Source organism: Armigeres subalbatus, unplaced genomic scaffold (assembly GCF_024139115.2).
Source record: "Armigeres subalbatus isolate Guangzhou_Male unplaced genomic scaffold, GZ_Asu_2 Contig253, whole genome shotgun sequence".
Taxonomy (NCBI): domain Eukaryota; kingdom Metazoa; phylum Arthropoda; class Insecta; order Diptera; family Culicidae; genus Armigeres; species Armigeres subalbatus.
Window position 1 is genome coordinate 145,208 of NW_026942991.1, and position 23,218 is coordinate 168,425.

The 23,218-nt window shown below is 37.0% G+C and overlaps 1 protein-coding gene across 1 annotated transcript; it reads right to left on the reverse strand.

Annotated features, from left to right (window-relative positions):
- Positions 1-172: 172 nt before the first annotated feature.
- LOC134203845 (uncharacterized) lies at positions 173-19,832 on the reverse strand. Its single transcript, XM_062678686.1, is given in 7 exon segments — positions 173-591; positions 837-897; positions 956-1,545; positions 1,548-2,354; positions 16,497-16,688; positions 17,021-17,173; positions 19,807-19,832. Coding segments are annotated over 6 exon segments (2,037 nt in total). The 5' UTR covers positions 17,121-17,173; positions 19,807-19,832; the 3' UTR covers positions 173-304.
- Between the last annotated feature and the right edge of the window lie 3,386 nt (positions 19,833-23,218).

The following is a 23,218-nucleotide window of genomic DNA, read 5'->3' on the forward strand; positions in this document are numbered from 1 at the left end:
CGATAATGGAGCCAGTTCTGATAATTATTACCTAATTTGCGGTACATAACATTTAAATAGGCACAACGTTATACATACTAGCATCGAAAATAAGTATAGTATAGAGAGACATGTAAAAAAAAATCGCAATTGGTAAATGTGACAAATTATTTACTTTATCAAAAAAAAAATGTTCTAGGCTTAAATATTTTATTACTCTTTTTCCAAAATCAATTCACTGAATAGCAGTATAGCAAACAAGTCGGTTAAAAAAATATTTAAGAATCAATTCACTGGAGAACGGAAAACGTGTTTCGAAATCGGTTTAGCTGCTCATTTCAAAACTCGACAAGGCAGAAATAACTTTTCTGACACTACGCTGCCTTTGTCCTACACGACTGGCATTTGATTTCGAGGCCGCCAAAGTGATGATCTTCAGGAAATACTCTTGAAGGAGCTCCATGAATTTCGAAGTCGTTTTGGTGTACATGAAATTATGTACGAAGTGAATGGTCAACAGATCCTCCAAGCCAGTTATTATATCGTCCGCGCCCTCGGACAATCGTGTTTCGTTGGCGTATACATAGAAAATGGTTTTATCATTTCCTATATCTGTAAAGAAATAAAAACTGTTACAAATTTGTTGGAAATATGGAAACTAAACATATACATATTAATTTCAGTCTATATTCTAATTTCAGTATCAGATGGTATCATGGTAGAGGATATATTTTTTATTAGGGATCAGACCTCAAACAGAAATACTTAATGTAAACTTATGCTATTTCATTATGGTATTGATTTTGCTGTCTTCATCCTATCTCATCTTTACAACAAAAAAATTACAAAAGACTTACCTACAGCTACTACGACTGGTCCCGGACTTCCAACAATGATATCATCAACACGGGTGCCGATCTAAAATAATTAATTTTAATTCAAATTTGCTCGAAACATAAAAAAATAATCTACTAACTTCTTTGCGAAGCAATAATTCGTTGAAATTCTCTCCCACAAGTGAGCACAAAAACTGAAGTATCGCATAGTCAGTCGACGATGTATCCAAATTAGAATCAGTTTTGCGAGAGAGTGAGACCTGGATGATTTTCCATCTTTTCATCGCGAAGTACTCCCGAAACTCACTCACATTCACTCCGGTGGCCCTTTCAAAATGAAAGTTCAACAGTTGTCTTCGCCGTAGCACAGGAAGCTGAGATATCATTCTAGACGTTTGAACTTTCTCGTCCAACATGTATCTGACATAGGCCTGCGACTGTAGCAGAAATTCATCCGATAATAAGGTTGGATCATCTCGAGCCAGCTGGGAAAGCGTACCCTTGTCACATTGGTTGGATGTATGTGCCCAATACTCACAGAGTGTTCCGGCTCGTGAGTTGCGTTTCTTCTTCGAACTGGTTGCGTTGTTAATTGCTTGTACTTCAGTATTCTTGAATCGATTCAAGTAGTTATTGCGGTTAATCATCTTATATTTTAACTCCACGTAGCCTTGGCCGGCTCCAAAGCCATCGTCATCTGTATAATCCAAAGCTGGGAATTTTTCAAAATCTGCCTTGCGACATTCTCCATCGTATCAGCCCGGATCTGTGTATCGATCAGGCGGAGCTGCTCCACTACTGTGTTTGTTAATGTCGTAAGTTCAGTTTTGGCAATACGTATCGAAGCTGGCGTGAAGACACTTGGATTTGATTTCTTGAATTCTTGCAGTGCACGCAAACGGCTTAGAAGATGGTCACTGAACTTGTTCCAATTAATACTGAAGCACCGGAATTTCATCTCCGTAGAGGCATGTTTTTTGGTACTTTTAAGAAGTTGTACCTCTTCCGGAGCGCTACGTTTCTGGACGGTATTCGGGGACCGGTTTTCAATGTCATCATTTTGGCTCATCTGGTTCAGTGGTCGTTCGACTTCAATAATACCTGCTTTCGAGTGACACTCTTCTTGCTCTTCATCCTGTTCGGTTCCTTCAAGTGGATCAATCGCGTCTTCATCTTGATGCAGTATCAATGGTTGAACACCTTCGAGAATAGCTGCTTTCGATTGACTTCCTTCCTGCTCGTACTCCTGATCGATGTCTTCTAGTTGATCAGCGTTGTTGATTATGATGTCTATGGCATTTTCGGATGTATCATTTTCTGCATGTGACTGTAGGGAGATTGTCTCATACACCAGTTCGGATGTGCAGGCGTCTGTTAACTCATCGTCATTAGACACAATCTGCGAAGCAACCACTTCGGGTGGTTTCATTCCAGCAGTTGGTTGTAATTCGTCAATTTTTGACACGCCAGACACAATTTGAGCAATTGTTGCAATTGGATGCGGTGATTGATTTTCTTCTGGTTTTCTTCCAAGTGATTCTGCAAAAATAAAACAAAGATTCGTTAAAACATTAGGACAGCGAAACGTTTAAAAATTTTCTAGTTCTAGCGAAAAATGCACTATTCGATAATACTAGCGTGACATTAGCATAATGTAAACGCCTATTAGCACATGGCAATTCATGTTCACATTGTGTTAATGTCCATAGTTTTTTTTATCTAACCCGTAAACAACTATGTATAGGTAGTATCCCGTTTACATATTCGCTAATTCTATCAAACAATGCACTATCCGACAATACTAGTGCATAATTAGCGCAATGTGAACAGGAATTGCCATCGCTAATAAGCGTTTACATTATGCTAATTTTTGCTAGTATTGTCGGATACTGTATTGTCCGCAATAACTAGCGAATATGCAAACGAGCCAAAACGGTTTTTTTCTTGTTGGGTATTTCAATCACTGCGGCCATTTGTTAGATCTATTGTGATATATGCCCCATTTAATATAGCTGTGTCAAGTTAATGCATCATTAGAGTACAGTGGGGCAAGAGTGCGCGTTGGGTAAGAGTACGTTTTCGATTTTCGACGTTATTAAAAGCAGTATCAGTATCAGTTTGCCAGATATTCTGACCAACTTATATTCATGTGTAATTGTAAACGATTTGAATAAACTACAAGAAAGATATAAAGTTAGATATTTTTTTGTCTTTTAGCAAGAAAAAATGTGTTTCCGCAACTAGTATACTGACGGCATACACTACTAAGCGCTGAAGCGAAATTATGGAATTGTTTTTACACCTAAACATAGTCTGAAAACACAATTTCATCCAAATGATTACATTTCATAAATCGGGACTGATATGCGATTTGAACGTCACTTACGAAAACGACGCATCCTTCAAAAAGTGTTGTGTGGGTGACTATCGCAAAATCAGTCAAACTTTCTAAGAGTATCATTAATGGGCGCGAGTATTTTGATCACCTTCGCAGCGCTGTAATTTTAGTTAGTCGCTCTTCTTCGACTATCAATTTAGTGGCTATATTTCGTACCAGTGACGTTTGACATTTGACAGTTATACTAATGACACACTGATGGTATTCGTACCATGGTACAAGTTGTATTACTAGTACCATGCTGGTACAACGTGGAAAATCATGGTACAATATGTTCCAGGGCCCTCCTTAGCCGTGCGGTAAGACGCGCGGCTACAAAGCAAGACCATGCTGAGGGTGGCTGGGTTCGATTCCCGGTGCCGGTCTAGACAATTTTCGGATTGGAAATTGTCTCGACTTCCTTGGGCATAAAAGTATCATCGTGTTAGCCTCATGATATACGAATGCAGAAATGGTAACTTGGTTTAGAAACCTCGCAGTTAATAACTGTGGAAGTGCTAATTGAACACTACGCTGCGAGGCGGCAATGTCCCAGTGGGGGATGTAATGCCAATGAAGAAGAAGAGAGAAGAATATGTTCTAGGGTATATAACCGTGGTACTTGTACCACAAGTGTGTCTTTAGTATTAAGAAAATAGCAGCGCTCTTACCGCGCTACTAAATTTGGTCACCTGTCAGTTGCGCTACTTTTATAGCAGCGCTTTTAGTAGCGACCGGTAATGTGTCAAATTATGATACTGCGCTGCCAAATGACTAATACTCGCGCCCTTTAATCTATAAAAATATTGGAAAGAATCCAAATTAAGCAAAACACTGGAAAAATCAGTTTTATAAATTATAAGTCGATTTGCGAAAAAAACGCCCTTTCTGATTTAAATAAAATTTTGTCTCAAGATAGGTGATTATGTTCCCTACCAGCAACTAAATATAGTTTTTTTTTAAATTAAGAGTAACATTTAAAAAAGGGTTTAAAGCTTCAAAAAATATTATATTCCTTTTTTCGCTTGTTTAGTTGCGACTAGTTACGACCAAAACATTGTACTCTGCTTGACTGTACAGGAATACTTAATATTAGAAATCTATTTATATACATACAAATGAATTTCTGTCTGTCTGAACCTTATAGACTCGGAAACTAATGAGCCGATCGGCGTGAAAATTCGTATGGAGAGGTTTTTGGTGCTGGGGAAGGTTCTTAAAATGGTTCGAGACCCCTCCCCGCTTTGGAAAGGGGAGCTCCCATACAAATAAAACACCAATTTCTTCATAACTCGAGAATCAATCAATCAAATGGAACCAAATCTGACATGTGGAGGTTTTGGATGCAAAGCTATGTTTCTGTGGTAGTTAGAAACTCCTCCCCCTTCTGGAAAGAGATTTAATTAGAGAATAAGTCAAATTTAGGCGAAACGAAGTTTGTCGGGTCTGCTAGTCTTCTTCTTATTATTATTATTTATTTTTTTATTTTATATACATAAAAATGAATTTCTGTCTGTCTGACCCTTATAGACTCGGAAACTACTGAACCGATCGGCGTGAAAATTTACATGCAGAGGTTTTTGGGGTAGGGGAAGGTTCTTAAGATGGTTTGAGACCCCTCCCCCTTTTGGAAAGGGGGCTCCCATACAAATGGAACAAACATTTCTGCTTAACTCGAGAACTAATCAGAGAATAAATCAATTTTAGGCGAAACAAAGTTCGTCGGGTCTGCTAGTACTACAATAAGAGATCGACGAAGACGCCATCTTGTTTCCAATCAAACCGTCAAAAGCGGTTCCATTTCGACTTGTTCACATTTTGCATCCATAAGAAGCAAACAAAGAGATCAAGTGCTGCCAGTCTTATTTTTACGATATCATACATTTTCATACATTTCTAAGGGGGGGCCCTCCTTGGCCGTGCGGTAAGACGCGCGGCTACAAAGCATGACCATGCTGAGAGTGGCTGGGTTCGATTCCCGGTGCCGGTCTAGGCAATTTTCGGATTAAAATAAAAAAAATATTTTCTCTTTTTTTAATAAGTCTTAAATATTGACTACTTTAAAGTATAAGACTGACACTAATATTTTGCAAAAGAGTGTGACTATTTCAGTGAAAAATATTGGAATATTTCGATTTTTATTTTTGGGTAGCGCATATTGCCCAGCGTCGTTCATTTTAAATGAAAATTCACTATTTTGGAATAAAATCGTTTTATTGTAATAATGTTGGTTTTTCATAAAAATGGTTGGACCATATAATGACTGATATGCTAGATTATTGATAAACACTTCTAAATTACACTATTTCGGTTGAAATCACCTTTAAATTAGGAGATTTGCTTAGGGGTAGGGTGACCATATGGTATCCTAAAGGAGGACATGTCCTCCTTTTTCGATAAAAATCGGATGTCCTCCTTTTGAGCTGAAATGTCCTCCTTTTTGTACATTTTGAGGGAACAATTGACAATGCTAGACATTAATTTCGGTTGTAAATATACATTTGCGTTAAATTCGTTTCCAACTTGGAACCCTTTCCATCGAGTTTTCGATTAAAATCAATGTTAATACCAAACATTAGTGAAGTGTATTAGAAGATGTCAAATAATGATTTGATATAAGAGTTTGATAATTTCACGAAATTGTGAATAATGGGCTAAGAATAAAATGATTCAAATGCTTCTCAAGCTGTGCTGCGAGAAAGCATACATTGGTTGTTTGAATCTTATTTCGATCGTAGCACATGGTACGTGTCCTAAAAATAAATCCTAAGAAATCTAAAAATGGTCACCTGTAATGAGTCGAGTTTTGTACTATTCCATTTAATTCAACCGGAACGTGGTCCCATAACAGGTAAAGACATTCCACTAAAAGAGCTTGATAAAATGTGTTGGAGGAAACATGGGACTCAAACTTATGACCCCATTTCAAAGACGGGTGCAAACATATATTCCCTAGTCAACGATGTTCTCTAATCAAACATAAAGTTCCTAATTTACAGTAAATGAAAAATTAATCTTTCTTGAATTCATCAGAAAATAATACGTCATGAAAATCTCCGTAGTTGTATTCAGCCTGAAAACATTTTTGAATTTCTATGAACAACTATTGAAAGCATCGTGGTCATGGTGCACGCCGTCTAGATGCATTCGCATGCCATAAACTTGTTGGTAGTCAAGGAATAATCTCCGCTGGTCTTTTGGGTGTCTTAAGTAATATACAATCAGTTGTCTATTGCTCAACGTTGCGATGTATGCGATGGTTAAGTCATTCGAAAAATAATATTATTCCAGATTTTCTTGCTAAAATTCTGTGCATTGCTGCCAGCATATTGATACACCAAACATTTGTGTACCATTATTCAGATAGAGTGAAGCTTGTTTAATAGAATCTCACTATAAAGATGGTGAGTTCGTTCTTTCTTTTTTTTATTTTAATAAATTTGTATGTCGTATTTGACTTGACGCCCCGAAAAATCAGTCAATTTAATATCAAATACAGGAAATTTTCGAGTTGGTAATTTCTTTCATATGTCCTCCTTTTTCAATAAAATGTCCTCCTTTTTGGCACGATTTGAAGGAATTGTCCTCATTTGGAAAATTTTCATGTGGTCACCCTACTTAGGGGGAGCATATTGACCATCCTTTCCCTACATTTTATAATGCAGCAAAAAGGCATCAATTCCGGCTAGATGGATTATTTCATTGCTGATGAGGTCAAGTGATCATCATGACAGTCAAGATGACACGGATATGACAACCACAACATCTGGAAAGTTTTCCGTTCATTCAAGCTGGTGATCACAGGTCTTCTTCTTCTGCGATGGCTCTACATTCCAACTGAAACTTGGCCTGCTTTTCAACTTAGCACTTGTCTGTGAACTTAGTATCCTATTAACCAGTCTTGCAAAATGTCGTGACCATCACCAGATGATCAGATATGAAAACAAAAATCACCACGCTTTTAAACGATGTTCTTTACTGACAATCACTTTAAGCGCATCGTGACATTTAGAAGCTGACACGTGAGTACCTTAGGTAAGCGTGACACCCAGATTGACAACCACAAGCTGAGAGCCATAAAGAGCATCAGGTCGGTCAGCTGTCAAAATTGCAGGTGAGCACCGTTATTAATTGATTTTGTTGTCGTTTGATTGGTCTGACGTCGTTTTTAATTGATAAATTGAATAAATCAATAGTTAAATTAAGGGTTCATTCACAAATTACATAACGCTAAAATGGACCTGGGGGCTGAAAGCCCCCACCCACTCTCTCGTAACGTATTTTGTATGGAAGGGTTCTGAAATTTGTTTGGGCCGTATTTGTGAATGGCTCTAACTAAGTTTTACAAATTTGATCCAGACTATCTTTTGAAAAGGCCAATTTTTTTATTGATTTTTTCAAATGGATACAATCAAAAAACGACGCATCCTACAAAAAATGTTATACAGGTGACTATCGCAAAATCAGTCAAAGTTTCTAATAAAGATATCGGAAACAATTCAAATTGAGCCCCACACTGAAAAAAATCTGTTTTAAAAATTAAAACTCGATTTGCAAAAAAATGCCCTTTTTAATTTGAATGAAATTGTGCCTCACGATAGGTGATTATGTTTCCTACCAACCGTCCATACATCGCAAGCTGGGCACTTTGAAGGAAAAAAAGTTTTTCTAACAAAAACTTTTTCTTGTCGAAATTATTTCCAGTGTATTTTTATCCGTTACGATTAGTTACGACCTAAATATTGTGCTCTGCTTGACTGTACAGGAATATTTTAATATATGTATGTATATGTTAAATCCACTGACACTCCTTGACACTGAAAAAAAATCAATTCCGACAAGAAAAAAAATTTGTTAGAAAAACTTTTTTCCCTTAAAAGTGTCGAGCTTTCAATGTATGGACTGTTGGTAGGGAACATAATCACCTATCTTGAGACACAATTTCATACAAATAAAAAAAAAGGGTTTTTTCGCAAATCGAGTTTTAATTTTTTAAACTGATTTTTTTCAGTGTAGGGCTCAATTTGAATTGTTTCCGATATCTTTATTAGAAACTTTGACTGATTTTGCGATAGTCACCCATACAACATTTTTTTTTAGGATGCGTCGTTTTTTAATTGTATCCATTTGAAAAAATCAATAAAAAAAACTTTGGCCTTTTTCAAAAGATAGTCTGGATCTGGGTGGTGCGGATAGAATCGATTTGGTTGTCAAACTGAAGCCAAAATGTTCTATTGTGTCGGAGCCAAACATTGAAGATTGTGGTTATGTTCGTTTCTGATCTAATATTGAGAAGTATTGTTATTATTTTGGGAAAAAAATAAAAATAAACTTTGTTTGTGTTTTGTATTCTTTGTAACAAATATTCTCACATTATATTTCGAGTGGAAAATTAGTGGGAATGCAATTAAAAAGGACTCGTTACGAAATTTCACGAGATTCAGCAGCTGATTGGAGCATCAATGTATGTAAACAATCGTAAAGTCATGTAGAGTCTAGCGCATTTGTGCGCCCTCGTGCAGCGTGGAAAGAGAAATTCGAAGAGCGGGAAATGTTTGACAGCCAAGTAACTGCAAAATAATTTAGTTTATAGGCCTTTTCATGTGACACTGCCGAGACTGCACTTGTTTACAACCGCTGAACAGGCCTGCAAGTCCGAAGCAGTCACTTTCATAGAAGAACTGTCAATTGACGATAAAATCAGCTGTTTTTAAACGTCTCGTGAAAAGGCCCATGGGAGCACCTGCAGCACCCAGGTCTGGATCAAATTTGGACACACTAATCGATGGAAATCAGCAACTTTTTGCTGATTTTTTTTTTGTGCTGTTCAACCAGCAATAAATTCAGCAAAATATTTTGCTGTATTTACGGCAATCAAAACAGCAATGCATTTTGACAGAACTATTGCTGGTTTTCAGCAATTTTATCGCGGCTAAAATTTTACTGGTTTTCAGCAAAATCTTTGGTTTGTGTTTGTCAATAGTTTTCATTAAAAATATGGTAAAAACATGAACATTCAAGAAATCTTGAATAAATATTTAAGCTGCAAACTGCTTACAAACTGCTGTTGTCATCTCCAAAACGCAGTTTACCAATTTATTCCTTTTCCTAACATCTTCAAGTGATGTCGGCTTGTGAATGACCTGTATATGTGTTAAAATCTTTTTTTGGAAGATCTTAAATTTAGCGAGTGATAAATACGTTTTTGGGGATGAAACGTTTAGACTGTCTCGCAATGAATGTATTTCTCCAGATGTTCTCTATTACAGAGTGTTCCCAAGATTTTAGTTCCATTCAAAGAGAACACGCAGATACACAACAAAATTTTTCGAGTCCTATGAATTATCGAGATGTACTTAATCTTGCCAACATATCAGGCGGATCATTGCCCTCAATGACACAGTGACCAATAACCCAATACCTGCAGGTTCACTTTGACGACTACCCGAGGTTTGGAGTGGCTGAACACATTCCCAAACGAATTTTGATATGTATGTTGCTGAGAATTCAACGCATTCAATGCTGTTTGACTGTAAGACATTAGGCAAATATTTGAATGCTTGTAATTTCGGCGTAACTATAGATGAAAGCTTTCAAGCCCCCGTAACGCTGGGTAGACACCTTTGCATGGTGTGTTACGATGTAAGATCTACCACGGTCATATTGTCAGCTACAGGCAAACCCTGGCTCAACGAATACCTTCCCCAATATCCAACTCCATGGTACTCATAAAAGTGTCGCTGAGTCAAGAATCTTCTGGACTTCAGCTTGTTGTATAAAATACAATAGATACTAAGCGAAGATGTGGTCCACCATTTGCCCATATACTTCGCTAAAAATTAAATACACCAAAACATCGGTAAAAGTTGTATATTTTCCTCATACAGTCATCATTGTTTGTGATCGTTGCTTAGAATACCAAGATGCCATAATGGCTACACTGCCGTTCTACGCATGCTTGTACCAAATTCAAAAAACGACAAATGAGAAAATGGCATTTGAAATTGAATCCTAATTTTCATTGCTGACGTATAACCTGAATGAAATATAAGATTATTACATCACAGAACCATTCAGAAGACTTAATTTCATTGAAATCATTCTTTTTTTCACCCACAAATAGAATTTGCGACAACGATCATGAAAATAGTTTGGCGGGACAGTTATGCCGAGAAATAGAGCACTTGTTTTGTGGTTTCTACGCATATCAGCCCCGTTCAGTGCATCATTTCGTGAATGACTACTGCGATTAACATATGCCTCCACATGGTTTATCCATGGAAGTGAACCTTTCACGTGGTTGAAGTGATTATGTCGCTTAGAATGAGTATTACACAAATTTCCCTCATTGAACCAGTGGAACAGGCTAAGATTGAAAGATCTAAACAGAAAATGATATTTGAATGTGTGTTGCTCAATAAAATAACAGAATCCGCCATAATGATGAATTTAATCACCGCGAGACAATTATGCGTAGAAATTAAGCAATGGGACAAATAGACTTGATGTTGTTTTCAATGATTTTCCGAACCAAGTTCGAAATCTGTAAGAGTTTTCTAAAAGTATACGTCAAAATAGGCTACTCTATGGTGAAAAGTCAAAATCCACGAAAACTTACATGGGACAACTATGCGTAGAAGGGCAGTACAGGAATCATACAAAAACACATTAGATAATATACCTGATGTAATATTATATAGAATAATTGTAATATTATATAGAAATTGAATGATCTCGACAAATTAAGTATATCTCTACACTGCCATTGTACGCATTAACGTCCCATTTTACCTTTAATTGGCCGACGTCGTAATAGACCTAGTAAAATGCAATGAATTTCCGAAACATGTACATTGAGAATGATAGCTGTAAAACCAGCTAAAACCCAAGTTGCATCCAATTGGCTCCCTGTGCAATTTCGTCAGTTCAAGTCAATCACGGAGTAGTAAACGAATTGTACGGTCATGCTCATGCTGCTCAAAACTTTAGGCGAATCATTGTCAAAAAGTTCGTCCGCGTCAAATGATACACCGCAATGTTATTCACCCATGAGAAACAAGTAAAGCGGGTACAGAAAGCGCGGCGGTACCTTTCCTGAAGGGAGAAAATCAGCCAATATATCAGCTGTTTGGAGAACCAGCGATAACGATTCGACGGGCAGAAGAAAGCGAGGCGTACATCGAGCAAGGTGCATCGATCAGGTAGAAGACGATTTGACAATTCTCTCTAGACTGCGTGACTGGCAACGTGCAGCCATGGACACAGCTGAATTGGACTTTAATGTATTGTAGCGCCTTACTGTCGTCATACGCATATTTCTCCCATGTTTAATGTGATTCCTATGTACATGTGACAGTTATGCTTAGAACGGCAGTTTAGTCTAAATAAATAACCGGGAATCGAACCCAGCCACCCTCCCCATGGCCTTGCTTTGTAGCGGTAACGCTTTTTCTCTATGCATGCACACCTGCGTCCTTTCAACAACGTGTGCTCGCAGCGTTGGAAAAACGCTACGTGGGCATCGAGTGTTTAGGTGTCCTTATTGCTGTTTATATATGTACTATAGTATGTATAGCCTCTGGTCAAAGACGATGATATTGTCTTTTTATATTAAAATATATAAATATAAAGATATAAGCCTTGAAGGACACTAAGCTCCTACTCTACCCAGAAACCTTTGCATACGTAATAACGTGAGTGTTCCTTATCTAATTTTTGGTGGGGTTTGCAATGGGCAGTGTTGAATGTACTTACAGTTACAACCAAAAGCTAACTTTGTTAAAATAAGTGTGATATCAGAGTAATTAAAAACATACCAGACCAGCGAGTATCAAATGGAACTGCCGAGATTTCCACGGTCGAGTTTTGAGTACGCTGCAAGCAAAATAAGCAGTTGCGAATAACTTTAAATATTGTTAATTGTTTGAGCTCAATATACCTTGTTGCATTTCGATGAACAACCACAGACAAAATCGTTCTTTCCATGCTCTGTTGCATATAACTTTGATTATTTGAAATTTATTATTTGTTTTCAAAACTTAACAAAACTAAAACATTGATGTGCACTTTTAGTGTTTCTTGCTTTATTCGTCAATTGACGTTTTTCCGTGACAGGTCTGTCAGTGCTACACGGTTAGAAAAGATACCTAATGTTAGGTACATTTTTTCGCATTTTCCTCTCTCTTCCTTGTGTTGTCATGAAATGAGTAAAATGATGAACAAAACTACTCAACAAGTTTAAAAGCGTAAAGCCCCAAACGCAATATAACGGAACGGCGACGGAAACGGCAAATTCGACAGAAAATATATGGGCTAACTGTCAAATTTTCCGTTCCCGTCGCCGTTCCGTTGTATTGCGTTTGGGGCTTAACGGTGCGTGCAAATCATATTTCCGAAAACTTCCACACTAGAAGCCTGCACTCAGAAAAAAGTGCATATTACATATATGTGCAATGCACTTAAAACAGGACCAGTTGCTTTCACTTTTAAATAATATGTGCGGTGCTCATGAAATGGTGTTGATTCTATCATCATGAATTTTATGTGCGAATGTATTACAATTCACATAAGCGCTGCACATAAAACATATGATGATTCGTTCGGTAAATATTTATTAGTATTGCACATACTTTTCAAAAGGTATAATAACAGGTATATAAACATGAACTACGCAAATGAAATTGGATGTTACTTTATTTGTTTTTAAATAATAAGTTTATAGGGGGAAAGACGGCTTTGGCAGGTTTCGTTCTATTATTGGCAGGGGGGTTTTTGTCGACCAAATTTTATGAAATTTGGCCACAATATTCTTTGATATGCAAATAATGTTCAGGCCAAATTTGAGCCTAGTCAGTCATAAAAACCCCCTGCCAATAATAGAACAAAACCTGCCAAAGCCGTCATTCCCTATATAAATCATTCTTTTATTGAGCTTGTTACGCTCCTGTATCTTATCGCATCATTTCCATCCAGATCAAGTTCGACTGAAAGTTCATCATAATATGGACTGCCTTGTGTTCAACCAGGGTTTGCTGTAATATTTCAACAGCATTTTTCAAAAATGATTGATTTTCCGGATGAACACTAGTGAAACCTCCACCAAAGCATCGGAAATAGATAACCCATCGTGTGCTGCAGTCAGGAACCAATAACCTGCTGTGTAGCATTTTCGCCACCGGTTAGCATTCTGAAAACATAATCGAAAGTCATTCCTAATGCCACACAAAAAGTTTGAACACGCATGTTTTCATTATGAATAATTTGAATGTCTACTAACCTCGACGTATTATGCAGCATAGTGCAATCCGTTGATGATACCGCAGAATATAATTTAAAACTGTTTTCTAGAATTTTCTAGTTCTCTGATCTTGTTTTTTTTTTGCAACTTTGTGTTTCGTCGGCTTGTTTCACTCAAGCGCTACATGATGAATTTTATGTGTTGGATTATAGATTGATAATCATTGGTCTGCACTTAAAATAAATAACATTAGCATTCAATAGTTTTGCACATATTTTGTATGACTTGCATTTGAAACTAATAAGTGGAATCATAGACCAAGTCTATGCGACTTCTGCACATAGAAATAATTAGTCGATTAATTTGAGTGTGGAGACCTTCCACACAAAAAAAACGTTAAGGCCCAAACGCAATACCAGCGGAACGGCAAATTTGACAGAAAATATATGGGCTAACTGTCAAATCTTGCCGTTTCCGTCGCCGTTCCGCTGCATTGCGTAGGGGGCTGTACGGGGTGGGTGTAGGTTGATAATTTGAACGATGGAACATTGCTCGCTTAACTTTTCAAAAGGTCCTAAGTAACATTTTTTTCATGAATTAATTTAAATACTGCAATCAAAAGCTTTCATTTTGTTCTGTTGATTGCGCTATTCAAATTAATTCATGAAAAAAATGTTACTTAGGTCCTTAGGTCCGTTCCTATATATACGTATACGGATGGCAACAAAGTGTGCTTGGAACAGTGTGCTCAGCGTCCCACACACTCACTCAAATGGGCGAAAGCATTGGGCTCGTTTTTTTGACTATGTACCAGGCGCATATGACGTCACACGTCTTAATATTTTCATTTTAATCGTGACGTAATGCTCGTTTGGAGACACGTTTGACAGTTCGTTTGGAGACAAATGATTTATCTTCGCTCATCTATATATTCCACTACACTGACAAAACTCCAATCATATTCATTATGTGTGGCACACATGAATTTTGACTATAGCATTTCCCACATATTGTCTATGCGAGTCATCGCTGGAACGTCGCTGGACCGTCGCGTCGCTCAACCAGCGAGCGCTTTCCAGTTTGGTGCTGCAGCGACGCATTGAATTTACCTGCGTCGCTGGAGCACTTACTGGAAAGGGTCGCCAGCGACCAGTGACATTTAAGTCGAGCGACATAGTTGAGACAAGTTCATACATGTTCTTGATTTCATCTGCATCGACAATAACGGCTATGTGAATTCGCATAGCATATATGTGGAAACACACATAACTCTTATTAACTAATAACCTTTATGTGGATTCTCCTATGGTTAGGTGGTTGTTAACGCACACATAAAATTTATTTGTAATTTTCTTTAATTTTGCCAATAAAAATGTGTGTATTTTTATTAGTGTATCTATAGTGCTAATTGACCTTTCCTGTCAAAAATTGTATCTCAATTGTATCTCGTTTTATTGTCTCAGTCGATTCTTTGGCTTATTTAAGGTCAACTTTCCCAAAGAACCCATATTTTTAAAGCCTCTAACTATTTTTGAAATCGAAAACAAAAATTGAAAAAGTCAATACGTCTGAAGTGTTGTTATCACGAATTGAACGAAATAAAAACATTGTACGGGCCTGTTCAAATATTACGTAACGCAAAAAAACGTTTGTTTTTAAGAACCCCCCACCCTCTCGTAACAATCCCTAACATTTTACGAACCAGCCCCACCCCTATGCGTAACGCGTAACAAATGGTATTTTTGCAAAAGATCTTAATTTTAGTAGAATTTGAAGTAGCAATAAATTATTATCTCAAGACAAAATTTTCAAAACGACTTACCTGCTTTTGTAATCAAAGATTCAAACGACGATTTGACGAATCTGATAGCTCTACCACGCAAACTAACACCATCAATAGGTAGATGAAGGTTTCCGCTACCTGTTGATGGTGTTGGTTTGCGTGGGAAAGCTATCAGATTCGTCAAATCGTCGTTTGAATCTTTGTTTACAAAAGCAGATAAGTCGTTTTGAAAATTTTGTCTTGAATACAATAGATCATTTTTTTTTAAAGATAATGAAATTTTTTTTATTTTTTTTAAATATTTTTTCCCTATGCAAATAATTTGTTACGCGTAACAATATTTTGAAGCACCTAACCCTCTATATTTTGCGTAACAAAGCGAAACAAAAATCAAACCACCCCCCACTCTCTATTGCGTTACGTAATATTTGAACAGACCCTACGCTATATAGGCCTTTTCGCGTGACACTGCCGAGACTGCACTTGTTTACAACCGCTGAACAGGCCCACAATCCCGAAGCTGTTCACTGTCAATTGACGATAAAATCAGCTGTTTTTAAACGTCTCGTGAAAAGGCCTATTGCTTGAATAATGGGTAGACGAATAAGCCACCTTTTAGTCCCCTGGTTTTGAGTGAAAACACTTTTGGGTATTTTTGGTTTTAGTGCATGCAGAATAGGACCTACTCATTAATCACGTGAGAGTTGTCAATTCATGGATACGATAAACATCAGCTTAAAACCAGTGTTTTGGATTATTTAGTAACACAGTGAAGAGTTTCATTCGTTTCACTAGTTGTTGCTTTTGTTTTATTGCTGTATGGATACGTATGTTAAGTACATTAGTGTACTGTAACTCTGTGAAGGTGCTACACAGCATAAGATCAGTGAAATAGTAAAAAAATAATGCACAACCCCGTGCCCATTGCATATCTATGAATAGGGAATACACTATGATGAGACGATTGGTATACGACAATGCAGTATAATGCAAAGCAGTGCATTCCAGTGCATGTATACGAACTGATAAATTTGTCTAAATTTATTTGTATAGCATAATATTGGCTGCAAGTAATGGAGGTAGAGGTAAGTTTGAAAATAAATGCAACTTTGGAGCAACATTTGATTTAAGGCTACTGGTGTAGGGTATTGCACCAATTCTCCATATGATTATTATTTTCAAAATTACACATTCAAAGCAATATTTAACCCATCATTCCATTATTCAAATTTATACATTTTATAATAATTTATGTAGAAACTAATGTTAAATTTGTTTACATACCTTGAGCTTCAAAAATAGACAAAACAGGATTATGGCTCATAGTCTGTATGAAGTTGGTTGTCCATCCTTCTCCTTCTGCTGTTAACATTAGAAGTTGGTCCTCGAATGCAGCCAGTACCAAGTCCGACATAATTCTGCATCCATCAGCTTCTGTGTATACGCCACTCAGTACTACACCAAATGCAATTGATCCTAGCAATTATTAGATAAAAATACAATCAATACTATTTTGATTAGAGTATATACATAAGTAAAAGAAGCTGTTTCAACAATTTAATCGCGTTACTAAGAAAAAAAAATATTTCTTGTTATTATATAATTCATGATACTAATGTTTTGAACAAGTACTATTTTACCTGTAACCGCATATTTGTCCCTTATGAATAGGAAACCCAGCAAAGATGGGACATTTATGTGATTACAGGTAGTTTACTGTTGTTTGGAATATTCATGAGTAGTTGCAGTCTATGTTGATACTGCCAAAGTTGATCAAGTCGCTACGTAGTTAATAATAATATCCTTACCTTGTTCTAATACACTGCCAAGTGTGCGAAGAGCAGGAAAAGCCGTCCGTTTCATCCGTGATGCATCACATACTTTGTAAACTTTATATGAATTTGCCATGTTTTTTTCTCGTTTTTAATATAGGAGTTTGTTTAAATCAAAGGAATTGAATGCTGTATGAACAAGTAAAGCATATTGTTTTCGCAGAATGGTCTTAAAGGTGCTCGATCAATGAATTCAGTTATATTTAAAGCTACAGATTCTTGAGGTTCTATATCGACTTCCATAATTCCTTTTTCTGAAACATTGGTAACGCAATGCTTTGACCCAAAGACTACAATTTGTTCAGTGGATTTGTTAAATATTAGAAGATCGATTTTTACCACATAAAACAACCCTCCAAAAACGTGATGCTCGAGAAACAAGTAATAGTTTTTCTTATAATCGTATCCGCAATACGATGCTTCTTCGGCATACAGAGCATCTTTGCTTAGTAGTCCATTCCTTTCCAGTTCATTTTGTACCATCGCTGAGAGATATTCATACGATTCAACATATTTAGTCACTACAAAATGTTTTTCAAAACGGGCGTTCTCTTGTCCCATAAGTGCTTGGTATAGTTGATGTTGTTCAGCACAAAACTTAACTACGTTTTTGAAATTGAGAGTACTTCGAATAGCCCGCTTGAAAAAGCAATGCTTTCTCTCACAAAACAAAGTGCAAAAAGACATAAGTGGTCCGAGCCGCAATATGAGCCAAGGGTAGTGCGTGGTGAAATGATGTTTTGGTCGAAGTGGAATATCGAACATGCTTTTTCGGAGCTCTAAATACTCTATTATTAAAGACCGAAGTAGATAAATTTGGGTTTCTGACACAACAGGAGAAGTGACTATGTCTGTGATCTTTTTAATAAGCATCAGCATCAATATTAAGGGATCGTCATAATCAACTTGTTTGTTGAGAAGCACAAATGGAAGGACCTGAATCATATGCCATATATCGCATGCCTTGGCCTTGAAATTTTTTGATTTCCTTGCAAAATCAATCGCAATTTTTGTGTCCAGTTTAAGTTTTTGGCAAACTTCATTAATTCTTCCTTGAAGATATAGAGCAGAAATGTTGTGCTCTTTGGATATGCGTTTAAGTATAAGGAAAATGTCATTGTTAATCCACCCTTCAAAAAGGTCATGAGCCACACACGGCGCCGCACCAAGGTCGAACATACTGAAATACTGCAGTTCATCGAAAATGCATTTCGATTTCACTCCTCTGTAAGGGATACAGCTTGGATTATCAACAATTTTCTGAAGGTCTGCTACATGAGTCTCCGGTGTTCTTAATTCAGCTTTATAAAGACAATCACTTTTGAATGATTTATGATCAATGTAACAAGTGCGACAGAAGTGTGAACTTGTAGAAAAATTCTCCACCAGCCCTCCTATTTGATGGGCGCCTAGGTTGTCATTCATAGTCGTGAAAATAGATCCCCGAACATTTTCAGGAAAACCTCCACCATGAACAACAATCCCATTTTCTTCCAATACTTTTATGTCCTCTATAAGTCGACGGAATACACGATCACCTCCGAAATAAGAGAAATCTTTATTTTTACAAAGAAGGACAAGTTGCACATTTTCCGTCTTGCAACGTAAATGTGGATCGAGGTTGCCCAATACCATATACATGCATAACAACTTGTACCGAGATGTGGCGTTGCCAATGGCATTGACAACCATTTCGGCGGCATCTTGGTACAAGAAAATGTTTATGGTTTTGTCTGTAAAAAACGTACTGCTTTTAAATTTCATGCCATCATCAAAATCTGTCAAATATCCTGGTACTTTGAGTTTTTTCCTGAAAGCAGCTTGGTAAATATTTGGATCATCAAGCATCGCTTTCACAGTTTCCAAAATTGGAACATAATAATAGAGACTGTATTTGTATTCTTTGTTTCTTTGTAAAGATATAAAGATTGCAGGAACAAAGCTGTACTGCTCTTTGTAGAATTTTTGGCGCATATGGGGTGACCTGAACATACCCTTTAGACCAAACATTGCATCAAAAATATTGCTGTTGCATAATTTTTTTGTCAAATCTGTCACAAAAGCCCTGCTCAATTCCTTTCCCACTTCCTCTTCCATCTTGTTTTCCATTGAAGCACAACAACTAGCCAAAAAGGTGTTCTGCACAGTAGCAGCCTCCCCTAGCGCTGTGATAACTTCCTGAATCGCTGTTTGAGTGACATGTTTTTTCGCAAGAAGCTTCAAAAATAAGGTTCCGAATATATTTATTATAGTCCCGCTGCACTCCTCGAATTTCGGACACTGCGGAGTCACTTGTTCATTAGAATCGCTATTCAGTATTACGCCACCGCTTTCTTCAGGTTCCGGAAGTAGGCCGGAGTTATTTTCGGGTTCACTGTTCACGTTATTAACACATTGTACATTTCCATTACGGTGGAAATACATGTTGTGGATGCGCATGCTATTCACAGTGACGAAAGGCTTTTTCGTCTGACATCCGAATGGACAAAACGCTGGTTGTCCAGAACTCAAATGCTTCGCCAGATGCTTGGCCATCGATTTCACACTATCTTCTAAGCAATCGCATGTAACTACAGTACACCGAAAAACGCGTTTTGCCTTCACATTTTGGTGCCGCAAGCGTAGGTGCTTTTTGTAAGCCTCGAAGGATTTGCAACGTAATCCGCACTCAAAGACACATTGAAAAGGTGTTTGGCACTTATGCACTCGCGAATGATAAATATATCGTTCCAAATCATGGAAAACAGCACAACAAAACTTACAGACAATTTCTTCAGCCATTACCGTATGCTAACGAAAAAGACACGACTTCAACACTCAGTAGCCAGATACGATCTGAAAATTCGACGCGGTAGCCATTTTTCTTTTTCCAATTCAAAGTTGGTATAATTTTACACGCTGATTGAAAAATAGAACTATTTAGTGTTATTATTCAATAGAATTACCATAATTTTTATAGCACTTATTCGTAATACTTCGTTCAATGGTTACGTATTGCTCAGGAAAAAATACTAAATTTCGTATATTATTACACAGAGCACTCAACATTCTGGTAAATGCAACAATTGTACGCCGCAGACCGATGAAATAAATCAAAACCTGTCACTCATGTCACACCGAACAAAAACAAGCCTATTCAATCAATTTTATTTTATTCATGGTGTCTTTGAGTTGTCTATGGACTAATAAATAAAGTGTCAGCTGAAAAAAGTGAAAACTAGGGGTTTTCTGCGCTCCGACTATTGTCGGTATACATTTGATGATAACTACAAAGAGTGACTTTCTTTCGGATTCAACTTCGTCCTGTAGTACGACGCTATATCGGAATTTGTTAAGTTAATAAATTTCTGGAAAACGAACCAATGGTCGTGTTTGATTTCCGACCCATCGATAGGCTTTGCGATGATTTACAAATTATCTACTTTGCCTGCTGCCATGTTATCAACGGAAAAGATGTTATCGTCAATGGGCAATGGAGTATTCGTTTGAAGAAGGTGCATGTTTGTACTGGTCATCAAGAGAAAAGCCAGTTGTTTGTGGGAGCTTAAGCAACCCAAGTTCTTTCGATAGAGCCCATGGTACTCTCTTATTCACGGATTCTGTATAGGTTTCCTGTTTTCTATTTTATCAGCCATGTGTAAAAACTTTGGCTAAATGTGACCGAACAGCGATTGAAATCTACTCGAGTCCTAGTTCAATAGGACAGATTATAAATCATCCATCTACTTCCATTATATGTACGCATTTCGATACCTATAAATATATGTACTTGTAAGCTAGAAATTTCAAATAAGTATTCATTGTATTTCTTGTATTACACGTTGAGACATGTCATGCTCATGCATCATTTCTGCAGCATTCTAAATATATATTTCTTGAATTTTACAATAGATTCACAAAAGGCATCCCAAAGACCATTTAAAACTGGATTAACAAAACTGAATCATGTTAAAAGCTGTTTTAGCATTAAAGCAAGTGTAAATAATGAACCCTCAAAATATATTCTAAAATATTAATACATCGATTTCAATACAGTATCCCCGCTTATCCGGACCTCGCTAGTCCGACGACTCTTTATTCGGATCTCACCAATTCGGAATTTTCCGGATTAAAAAGTATCAACACCCATTTAAACATATTATGCTGTCAGTTTTCAAATTTATGCTGTGATTTTGTTTTGGTTCTTTGTATGGATTTGACAGTCGGATTAACGAGAGAAACCCGATAATCCGGCCATACATTTGTCGGATCAGCGAATACTGTACACTTATTTTAAAACATACAATTACAGTAGCCGTTCGATAACTGCAAATGTTTACTTTGCAGTTATCGAATGCCGTTCTAATGCAATGCACTCTAGACGTCAAACGGTTGCCAATCGACGTCAGATGCAATAAAAGTGCATCTAAATGTAGCAGCAATGCAGCTGTCATTGAGTCTGACATCGTTTGAAGTTTAGCGGTCCAATAACTGTAAAACTGTTGCAACTATCGAATTGCAGTTAAAAGCATTTCAGTTAAATGACTTGAGTTACCGAACGTCTGCTGTACTAAAATACACGAAAAAACATTAATTCACAAAATGCATTATTGAGCCAATACGTATAAATGCACGAAAAATACATCAATACGTGATCAAATACGTTGGCCTGAATCGAAATACACAAGTGAATCGCCCTCGGTTTCCACCTGAATTTTCAGGTACATTTACGTGACACGTAACAGTCTTCAAAAATTCAGGAGAAACTTACGTGTCCGATGAATTCTATCCAAAACTCAGGTAGAACTTACCTGATTTTCACGTGGAATGAAAATTCTATCGTAAAATCAGGTAAAAGTTACGTAATTTCATGGAAAAATCTACGTACTTTTCGATGGAAACAATGTCAGATTTTTTGGGTGTTGTAGAAAAAAATTGAGCATTCAATGATGAACTGATGCGATTTGATGATTGTTTGTGCTTCCGTGTCACGACCTAAATACCCAGGGATGCAGATTTGAAGACATGTCTTCAATTTGAAGCCATTTGAATCTCTGTGAAGACATTTATTTCAAGAGACATTTTGAGCTTTTCAAAATATTTGAAGACTTATCTTCCTATTTAAAGGTACTTGAAGACAATCAATAAGCTATGATGAACATAATTTTAAAATTTAAAATCACTTGAATAAAGGAGAAAAACCAACAATAAGATGAAAAGAAAATATAATTTCTACTAACTTATAAATTCTGTGACTTCTATGAGAGAATATAAATATTACAAAAGTTATACATAATAAACTAATGTCCCGGACTAAAATCTTATACGCAAAACCATTTAAGGTTCCCCAGACCTAAGTGATTTTATCCGCGACGGCGACAACTAGTCGCCGCGATTCTATCGCTGGTCGCTGCAGGCAATGTTCTATTTACGCTTCCATACCAATGGCGACAGATCCTGTCGCCAAGCGCTGAATCGCGTCGCGACTCGCATCGCGTGTGTTTGGGAACCTACACTAGCCGTTGATAAGGTTGATAACTGCAACACATTTTAGAAGTCAAACGTGCTTTTTTAGTTGTGTCTGGTTCAAAAATTTGCGATTCAGCATTCGTTTAAATTTTCCTAGGTGGCGGTGGCATTTTCGACATGTTTCTTAAAAGGTATTTCGATTTACATCAGAACGCAATGAGATCTAATTTAATCTAAACGGCAAAAAGACAGAATTCTACAATCACTTGATTAAATCTATTCAACTGTTGGCTAGAACATTTTTAATTTCTTCTAATTCATCTGATCTTTTCGGCACAGAGAAACAGACATCTCACTTAGAACAAAAGTAATCTAAATCATCGTCACGGAAACATTGCCTTTCAATGCTAAATCACTGAGCGTGGTCAAGCCGCAACCAAATGGCGGTGGTGCGCAAAGTCAAACACTAGCAAAATTCATCGAAGCGCCATAGGGGCCGATAATCACCTACAAATAAAAATTAACAACCCGTTAAAAAGGTGAACGATGGAACGATGAGTCAGACGTCTGTTTCTCTGTGTAATCGGTATTTCCAGAATACCGTCGAGAATGAGAATGGTTTGAAGAACTCTTCGAATTTTCTGAAAGTTTTAGAAATATTTTAGTGAAAAATCGTTTTAAAAATAATTTCCCGTGAAATAAGGAGCATGGGAATTTCTTAAAATT